Source organism: Pteropus alecto, unplaced genomic scaffold, assembly GCF_000325575.1.
Source record: "Pteropus alecto unplaced genomic scaffold, ASM32557v1 scaffold202, whole genome shotgun sequence".
Lineage (NCBI taxonomy): Eukaryota > Metazoa > Chordata > Mammalia > Chiroptera > Pteropodidae > Pteropus > Pteropus alecto.
In genome coordinates this window covers 3,279,191-3,288,745 of record NW_006432451.1, presented here as the reverse complement: position 1 = coordinate 3,288,745, position 9,555 = coordinate 3,279,191, and the positions used below count along the sequence as shown (strand labels likewise).

Below are 9,555 nucleotides of genomic sequence, written 5' to 3'. Positions count from 1 at the left end.
CCCTACTCTGGTCTACAAGGCCCCGTGTGACCTGCATCCTCTCCCAGTCTCCTGACCTCACCCCACCCCTCTGCACCTCACTCACTCTGCTCTAGCCGCTTGGCCCCCTGTTCCTCAACCATGGCAGCCATGCTTCTGCCTCAGGGCCTTTGCGCTGGCTGTTCTCTCTGCCTGGATGCTCTTCCCCCGGATTTCTGCATGACTCCCTCCCTCACTTCCTTTGGGTCTTTGCTGAAATGTCACTTTCTGAGAATGGCCATCTCTGACCATCCTGTGTAAAATAGCCTCACTCCTAACCCCCACCATCCCTCCCTGTCCCCTTCCCTGTCTTATTCTTCTCCACATCCCTTGTCACCTTCTAATACATTTGATCATTTACTTATTCATCTGGTTTCTTGTCTGTTTAGCCCCTTTGGAATGTCAGCTCCACAAGGGCAGGGAGTTTTCTGTCTTGCGTCCTGCTTTGGCCCAGGGCTGCACCATAAGGATCAGGTCTGCAATTTAAAGCCAGGAGTCTCTGCCTCAGCGACTGGCCTCTGCCTCCATGCTATAACGGAGGCCCTGTGATTCAGCCCTCACAGGGGAAGGGATCTAATGCCCCTGTGGCTGGGAAGTTGCCCTGGAGGCATCGAGTTTGGCAGGATATCCTGCATGGACTGGGTCTATCCTTCTTGCCTTTTTCTGCTCAAGCCATGGCCAGGACAGCTCTACCTGCCCAGGAAGGGGAGGAGAGTGAGCTGTATGCATCCCATTCCCAGTGCTGCTGACCAGGAAGGGGCCTGGTTAGACTCCATTCCACAGTTCTGTGGGAAAGCCTGCTGCACATCCACCAGAAGCATTGCCCACAGAGTGACCAGACCTGGCCCCCACCCTCCAGGAGGCCACAGATGCACAGGGCTCAGGACAGTACAGACCTCTGCAGAGGGGCCAAGTGTGGGATGACTAGTCTCGAGGAAAGAGTTGCACCCAGAGCAGAGAGGATGGGGCCTGTCTTTCTACCAGCTTCCACTCCTGCCTCCCCATCTGTGGTGTCTCAGTTTGAGCTCCCCCGAGAAGCCGAACTTGGGACAAGGATCTGATTAGAGCAGTTCATTTGGGAGGAGGGTCTCCGGAGACACTGAAAGTGTGGAGGTGAAATAGGCAGGGTGCTTTGTCAAGCCAGTTCCCACTGCGGGCAACTAGGGATCGGTCCCGAGGAGCACCTTTGGGAACCAGTGTGGGAAACACCTCAGACTTAGCCATCAGGAGGGTAGGGAGCTGTGTATACCCCAACTTCTGCCATCATTGCTCGAGGCTGGAACCCTCTTACCCTGCCTGATTTTCCTCTTAACTGTTGTCACCGCCTAACAAGGTGATATTTTTCCACTTCTTGGCTTTCTGCCTGCATTAGAGTATATACTCCATGCAGGGAGGGGCGATCTGTTCCCTGCTGAGCCATCTTAGAGTCTCCCTAGAGGCTGAATGGGATTTTGCCTCCTCCACTTGGCCTGGGAGCAGGTTTGTGTAGGAGCTGCCTTTGGGATGATTTTCTAGAGGAAAGAGAGAGGGCCTGGGTTTGGTGGGGCTGGAGGAAGAAGGGAGAGGATAGGGAAGGTAAAGGACCAAAGATCAGAGTCCAAGGAATGGGTTAGGGAGAAGAGGGGGAGAGGCCAGCCGGCGGAACTGAGGTAGAGTGCCTTTAAACCTTTCCAAGCTACAGCAAGCCCACCTGGTCTCCTCTGCTGGGGCCTCTCTGGGTGAGATCTGGCTCTGGCTCGCTCTGTCCCCCTGTTTGTGTTTTCATCGTCTTCCTCCCCCACCCCCAATCCCTAGAGATTCATCATTTCTGAAGGGAGGCCCCTTGGGGACAGCCCTGGGACTTTACCTCCGAGCAGATGATGGTTGGGATGCCTGATGTTTAAACCCAAAGAGAAGGCCAGAGGAAGTTTGGCCTGGGATCTTTTCATAGGAGACCTAGAGACCTGGGGGTCCTAGGTGAAGCCCAACAGTCACTGAAGGGTGTCTTGGTCAGCTCGAGCAGCCAGAACAAAATATCATAGGCTGGGCTGCTTAAACAACAGATATTTATTTCTCAAGATTCTGGAGGCTGGAAGTCCAAGATCATGGTGGCAGTCTATTGGGTTCCTGGTGAGGCCTCTCTTCCTGGCTTACAAATGGCTGACTTTCCTCTGTGTCCAGACGTGGCCTTACCTCAGTGCATGCACATGGAGAGAGAGCGAGATCTCTCTCCTCCTCTTCTGATAAGGACACCAATTCTGTTGGATTAAGACCTCATCCTTATGACCTCACTTTCCTCCTAAAAGTCCAAATACAGTCACATTGGGAGGTAGGGCATCAACATATGAATTGCAAAGGGGCATAATTCAATTCATAGCAAAGGTCTGCTGGGATGTTAGACACAGAGAAGAAAAGAGGGTGTGACATCATCCAGAGAGATGAGAGTCTCCTGTTTTGAAAGTTTTGCAGCTGTGAGAAGCACGGTTGATAAACGCTGTAGTAGTAGTAATAATAATAATAGTAGTAGTAGTAGTAGTAGTAGTAGTAGTAGTAGTAGTAGTTGTTGTTGTTTAAATGGTGCTTCCTGAGTACCATTTCATCCTCACACCAAGTCCACGGAGTAGTTATCATCACTTCCATTTGCAGATGAGGAAACAGACACAGCAAGTTCAAGCAACTTGCCAAAGCCACACAGCCAACAAGTGGCAAAGCCAGGATTTGAACCCAGTTATTCTGTTTGGCCCCAGGGGCAGTGCTCTTAGTGACAATCTGGTGGGAGTTACTGGGCTTGTTGGGAGAGTAGGTTGCCACCCTGAACCAGCAAGACATGGTTTGTGGCAGGGTGTGACTAGGAGCTGCACCAGGGTGTAGGGGTGAGGTAGGCAAACACTGGGGTATTCAGGGACTGAGATGGTTCTTGAAGGGAAGGAGGGTTATTCTGGGGAGAGGTAGGTGATGGGAAGGAAGATAGCATGCATCCTAGGCAGGAGGGAACGGGTGAACAAAGGAGCAGAAGCTGGAGTGAGCATGGATCCTTGTTGCATATGAAGCCCCAGCAGAAGCTGGTAAGAGTCCTTGTGTGGCCCCATCTCTGGGTGAGGTGAAGAGTGAAGGAGCTTCTGGGAATGTTTGTGGGGCCCGAGACCCACCTTGGGTGAGGATGAGGCAGCTTTGCCTTTCCATGGCCCTGCCTTGGTTTGAGATGAGCTGGTCCCCTTAGGCCAGGAGGGCTGGCTCTGGACTGGGCACCTGAAGCATGCATATGAAGCCCCAGCAGAAGCTGGTAAGAGTCCTTGTGTGGCCCCATCTCTGGGTGAGGTGAAGAGTGAAGGAGCTTCTGGGAATGTTTGTGGGGCCTGAGACCCACCTTGGGTGAGGAGGAGGCAGCTCTGCCTTTTCATGGCCCTGCCTTGGTTTGAGCTGAGCTGGTCCCCTTAGGCCAGGAGGGCTAGGGTGACACCCATGGAGTGCTGGCTCTGGACTGGGCACCTGAAGCGGGCAGAGGAAGGACTTATGGATCTGACTGTGCCTTCTCCCTGCTGTGTGACCGTGGACAAGTTATTTAACCTCTCTGAGTCTCAGAGAAGATGGAGAAATCTCTGCCCATCTCAGTGGGTTGCTATGAGGATTAGAAATAAAGTGTATGAAGAGTCTGGAACATGGTAGGTACTTAAAAATGGTTGTTGTAGTTGCTCTAAAGGAAGAGTGAAGAGAGGGCTAACGTAACAGATGAGGTTGTTGATACCTAATCTGTCTGCGTCCTATAGGATCCCTGAATGGGGAGGCCCCATCCTGAGGGCAGAATCATCCTGGGGGATCAGGGAGAAAGAGACCCTGGAAATGGACACTGGGGGCTGGCCAAGAGGTAGGAAAGGGGATGCCAGGAGAAGTAGGAGGCATGGAAACAGAACAGGTAGGATCTGTGTCACCCTCGTTATCGACATTTATTTAATGCCTGTTGTGTATAGGTGACTGTGTTTGGCTCTGGGGTACAGAAGTCAGTTCTTCTGTATTTAATGAATGATTATTCCAGAAGGTCCTTGGCATTTATTCATGCATTGAACAAAAATGTATTGTGCACTTACTATGTGCAAGGCACTGCTCTGGATCCTGGAAATACAGCAGAGAACCAGACAGACAAAATCATTGACCTTACAGAGCTGATATTCTAGTATGAGAGGAAGACACTAAACATGATGAGTATTCTAATGTTGATGGCCTGTCAGATGGTGACAAGGGCTGTGGAGAATAATAGAGTGAGGAAAGAGAGAAGGTGGGGGGTACTGGGGGTGGAAACAGAGTTGCAAGTTTAAGTGGAGGGAAGTCATGACATTTGAGCAGACCTGGAAATCTAGGGGTGGGGGGAGACTATTCCTAGCAGGTGCAAAGGCCCTGAGGTTGGAACAGTAAGGAAGTCAGTGGAGCTGGAGGACAGTGAGAGTAGTGGAAGGTAAGAGCAGAGGGGTGAGGGGTGAGACAGCAGGTTATGCAGGGCCTCTTGGCAAGGAATTGAACTTATACTGAGAGGAAATGGGGAGTCACAGGAGGGTTCCGAGTAGGGCAGTGGTGGGATCTGACAGGTTTTACCAATTTCCCTCTGGCTGCTATACCTGCAGGGAGGTGGGTGTGTGTAAGAGAGAGAGAGAGAGAGAGAGAGAGAGAGAGAGAACTTACTGAGTTCATTAACCAACGTCACCAAGAGAGAGAGAGAGAGAGAGAGAGAGAAACAAAGTCAGAGGCAGGAAGACCAGTGAAGAGGCTACTTCAGGGAGGTAAGGGACCAGGGTAGTTGAAAGTAGAGCTCAGGTTCTGCTGATGGGCTGGGTGTGGGGTGGGAGGAGAAAGAGGAGCTGGGGTAACTCCGAGGCCTGTGGTCATTAGTGACTAATGACGTAGGAATCCACAGTGCTGTCCGCACCAGACCTGCCTTGTTCAGGCTCATCCTCTTAATTCCTCTGTCCCTTCAAGCCAGGAGTAGATGGAAAATGACCAAGGCTCCTGCCCTCCAGGGTCCCTTAGAGGCAGCTGGCATTAGGCTTGGGTCCTAAGAAGGATACCTGGGGCTCCTTTCTTTCTCCCTAAAGGAAAGGTCCACGCCAGCATGACAACTTCACATTTCCATAGTGGTCTGTGTTTTTACAAAAAGAGCTTTTATCACTTGTTCTTCAAAATAAACTCAAATATTGTTTTCCATAATATGAGTTTTAAAACTGAGACCCCCTTGTTGGACTTAGCTAAGCTCTCACTGGCAGGCAATAGAGCTGGAGCCAGAGCCCCAGACCCCCATTCTGCATTCTAGGGCTTCACCATCCTCTTGGTGAGAAAGCCTGGCACCTTCCCTGGCTCCACAAAAAGAGCCCACGCTGAAATGGAACTACAACAGCAATGGTGACAAATCAATAGTGAGAGCTGACAAGCTCTTTCACAGTCATGTCTCAGCCTCTGGGCTCTCGTCTCGTCTACAATGTGGGGGTGAGAATCTCACCTGCCTGTGTGGTTGTCGTGAGGATTAGATGAGTTAAGGCATGTGAACTGTCCCTGGCACCAAGGATATGTTCCATAAATGCCAGCTATTATTACTGATGATAAATGGCTTTCAGGGCCACAAAAAATCAGATGGGCATTATGCCATTTGATGGGTTGAGGAAAGCTAAGAGCGTATTGGGCCTGCCTGTGGGGAATGGCAGATGCCGGCCACTCCAGCTTCCCGACTCTGAGAGATGCAGTGTTTTCAGTGATGGCAGCTACTACTGATCGCTATTCAGGAAGGATATGGCATTTGGTAAGAGTTAAGCCTCCCACTTGCCCCCAGGGTGGGAGTTTGAGGCAGGGGCAGTTGGGATGTGGTAACTGGCCATGTGGTGCGTGGGGGCTCCTGCATCTCCTCCCCAACCCTGGCTTCCGGTCTCCCTGATCCTCCTGTGTGCAGGTCTAGCCTGGGGCTGGAGTGGGCTAGACCCTTGCCATCTCATCTAATCCTTAATTTGGATGTATCATCCTCATTTCATGGCAAGGCCCAGCGAGGCCATGTGGCTTGTTCAAGTTCACACATCAGTTTGGTAACAGAGCAGGGACCCCAAGGCTAGAGTTATTTCTATGATACATATTACCTCAGCTGGGAGCCTGGGGCACCTATCAGCTGCCTACACAGCAAGTCCCACTGTGCTTGGGTCTAGACAGGGTGGAGAGTGGTCTCTGCCATCCTGAATTCCCTTCTAGCCTGAGATGCCAGGTTTTAGGTGCACTGTCTCCTCTCTCCATGCTTTGAGTGCGCCCTTGGTCCTGGCTCCCAGCTTCCTCCACTCTCTTCCAACACAGGCTGGAGGGTTTTTTAAAAATATATGCAACTTGAGCATACAAGGCAAATTTAAAAGGCCTAAAAGGAGCACCGACACAAAATCTCCCACCCCATCCCCCAGCCACCCTGTTCCTCAAATGTAACCACTGTTACTCCGTTTCAAAAAGTACCCATACAAACAGGGGCGTCCTCAGCCATACCATTGTGCACCTTGCTCCTTTGGCATTAGTGACGTGGCTTCGGGAGGGTCATTCAGGACCAGTGCATTCTTCTGCAGGCCTGCACCACAGTTGACTTAACCAGCCCCCTGGACAGGCATCTGGGTTCTTTCTGGCCTTCAGCTTTTACAAGCAGTGCTTCAGTGAATCCAATTGGGCAGCATCAGTTTGCCCACATGATGCTTCTGGATGAGGGAAGTATGCCTCTGTGATGGTGAGAGAGGGACGCCAAGTTGTCCCCACCAAGGTTGTGTCAAGTCACTTCCCCACTACCTTCACTCCCATAAGGGAATGTCCCTCCCCTCCATCCCGCTCCTGCCCCTAACACCAGCCTGATGACACTGCACACTGTGCGGATCCCGAAGAACAGAGTTCTATGTGACTTCAAGGGTTCTAGATGGCCTTGGGCCCAGGGACACTTACCTAACCTGGCTGAAAGTCCTAAGTATCCCTGCCTTTTACTTCTCCATATCTAAATCAAAGTTTTCTTTATGAAGCAAATACTGCTATATAAGTGAAAAGTGCCCAATTAAGAAGAAAAAAATTCAGACTCATTTCTTTGTCCCTTGATGAAATCCAGCTGCCCTCCCTCTCACCCATTCCCACTGTGCATGAGTTTATGGGAAAGTTTGCCTTTTTGTGTTTTTGCTAAGGGGAAAGGAACAAAATATATCTAGTGCCTGAGAGCTGCAAGGAGGCAATACTATGTTATTAACTGGGAAAGGAGCACTGGCCCTGGACAGATGGGGAAACTGAAGCCAGAGGGAGGAGGGACATCCTTGTCCCAGGACCTTCATGTGTTCGTGTACCTTCCCTGAGCCTGAGGGCCAGCTGAATCTTGCAGAGGCCTCCACTCCGCCAGTGTGCTCAGTGATCAGGGTTCACAGTCCCCAAGGCTGCAGTGCAGAGGCAGGGAGGTGTCCCCACTGAGGCTGGCAGCCCCTTTGAAGTCCAGGCCTCTGGCCCTCTGGGTCCTGTCTCCTGATGACTGAGCCATTCTTGCCTGGGGTGACAGTGAGTCCTGGGTGGGGGATGGGAGTAGGGTAGTGCCTGCCCCAGACCTGGGGCAGCACTCGACCTAGATTGGACAGCGTGATGCTGGCTGACAGATCCAGGCCACACACAGCTGCTCCTGTTCATAGAGATTGCAGCGGTCTGACCTGTGGGCCAGGAAGTTCCATGTCCAGGACTCTTAGGGGACATGGAAGCTGCTAATGGAGGCCTTTGAGGCTGGGCACCAGGGCAACCAAAAGGACATTAATAAGGCCTAGCAGCCCAGAGAACTGAGGAGGCACTCGGCCTAGCTGGAGGGCAGGAGAAGGCCTGCAGCCAGCTTCCCAGGGGCTTGGGTCAAGGGTCTAGCCTCCAGGTGGGGGGTTTGGAGAGGATTTGGGGGCTGAGACCAGGGATTCTGCATTGGTTGGGGGTGGGGGAAGGGAGCTTAGGTGGGTGTTGGACCTGGTGCAAGGATCCAGATAGGTCAGGATGGGTGGTGCCGAGCGGGGCAGATTGAGAAGCTACCTGGGGTTTAATGAGCTCTTATGGGCCCTACAGGATGCCCGGTGCTAGGGATGGGGTGCTGGACATACACAGAGATAAGCCTGATTGCCGACTTTGAGGACCTGTGTGTCTATGAAGTAAACCACAGATTTATATAATGCAAATATTCAGTTGTGTGGACCTAACTTTTAGCTCTCAGTCCAAGAACACAAAACAGGGGTGGGCACCAGGGTTCTGGTGGTCAGGGCAAGAGGTGTTCACACTGGAGCTGGAGGATGGATTTGGGGTAGAGGAGAGGGAAAGGAGATGGAGAAAGGGCTCATGGAAGAGAGATGGGGAGGCACGAGGAATGCTACAGGGTGACATGGTGTTACCCTCAGGATGGTGAGTCAATCCCCGGGCAGGCAGTACCCATCCCGATGCAAGGCCCAGGTCTATGGAGCCCTCATCCCCATAGCAAGTTGGGGCCACAGGCCTGGAAGGGGGCATGTGAGACGTGTCCCTCATCTCCAGGAATCTCTTTCCTGCCCTCCCAGCGCATGAGCAGCCCAGCCTGCTGACCGCCGCTCCGCACCTGTCCATCCCCCGACGGCCACGCCATGTCTGGCTCCTACGATGAGGCCTCGCTAGCTCCGGAGGAGACCACTGACAGCTTCTGGGAGGTGAGGCTCTGATGCTCCTCAGGTCCTGGGGACCAGACAGCCTGGCTGTGTGGAGGCCAGGCTCCCACCTGCCTCGTGATATCAAGCCTTTCTCCCCATCCCCTTGGGTCCCCCCAAAGCCCTCAGTATCCAACAGGCAGTGGTTGCCAAGAAGTGGCTACTACCGCGCACTGAGCCTGGAGCCCCTCTGCCCGTGGAGAGATCCCATGACATTTAATGATGTGGAGCAGGCGCCTCCTGACCCCACTACTCTGGGGTCCCTGGCTCTGACTCTGGCACTTCACACAGGCAGGTGCAGCACTTTACAGATTACACAGTCTTTCATAGCAGCTCCCTGCCCCTACCTGTGAAGTGGGCAGAAGATAGAGCACTGGTCACAGAGAAATGGAGTGAGTTGGGGGAACCCCACAGCAACATAGAGGTGGAGACAGGCCAGTATTTCAGAGCCTCCCAAAATACTTAAGACCCAGAAAATTTTTCTACTGGCTTATGAAACCCAAAGTGATAACTGCCAAACCTAAATTAATAAGTGTTTAATGAGATGTCTACAAACATAATATTATGTCAAGAAGCTGCAGCTCAACTCAATACTTATATGACTCCATATAAATATAATAGATTTAGCTCATAAGAACAAAATGAATAATTCATTCTAGCCCAAGTCCAAATGATAAAAATTCTTCTGCATTTCTTGGCAGCGACGAAATTATGTTTTAAAGTGGGATGAAGGAGTGCATAAACAGTGGGGTGTGACAGGGAATGCCAAGGCCTCTGTAAGGGCCAGAGTTCCCAGTGCGTTACCTCGGAATGGTGAGGTGGAGGAGGCCGGCCGGGATGGCCGTCGCGGGCGCCCCCTGCAGGACGCAGCGGAGGGCAGGGC

At 52.1% G+C, this 9,555-nt stretch overlaps 1 protein-coding gene across 1 annotated transcript in view; it reads left to right on the top strand.

Annotated features, from left to right (window-relative positions):
- PACSIN1 (protein kinase C and casein kinase substrate in neurons 1) overlaps positions 1-9,555 on the top strand; it is a 52,675-nt gene that overhangs the window by 38,257 nt on the left and 4,863 nt on the right. The window contains exon 2 of the mRNA XM_006907356.1: positions 8,550-8,675. Coding sequence (XP_006907418.1) covers positions 8,613-8,675 — 63 coding nt within the window. The 5' untranslated portion in view covers positions 8,550-8,612. The remainder of the gene's footprint in view (positions 1-8,549; positions 8,676-9,555) is intronic.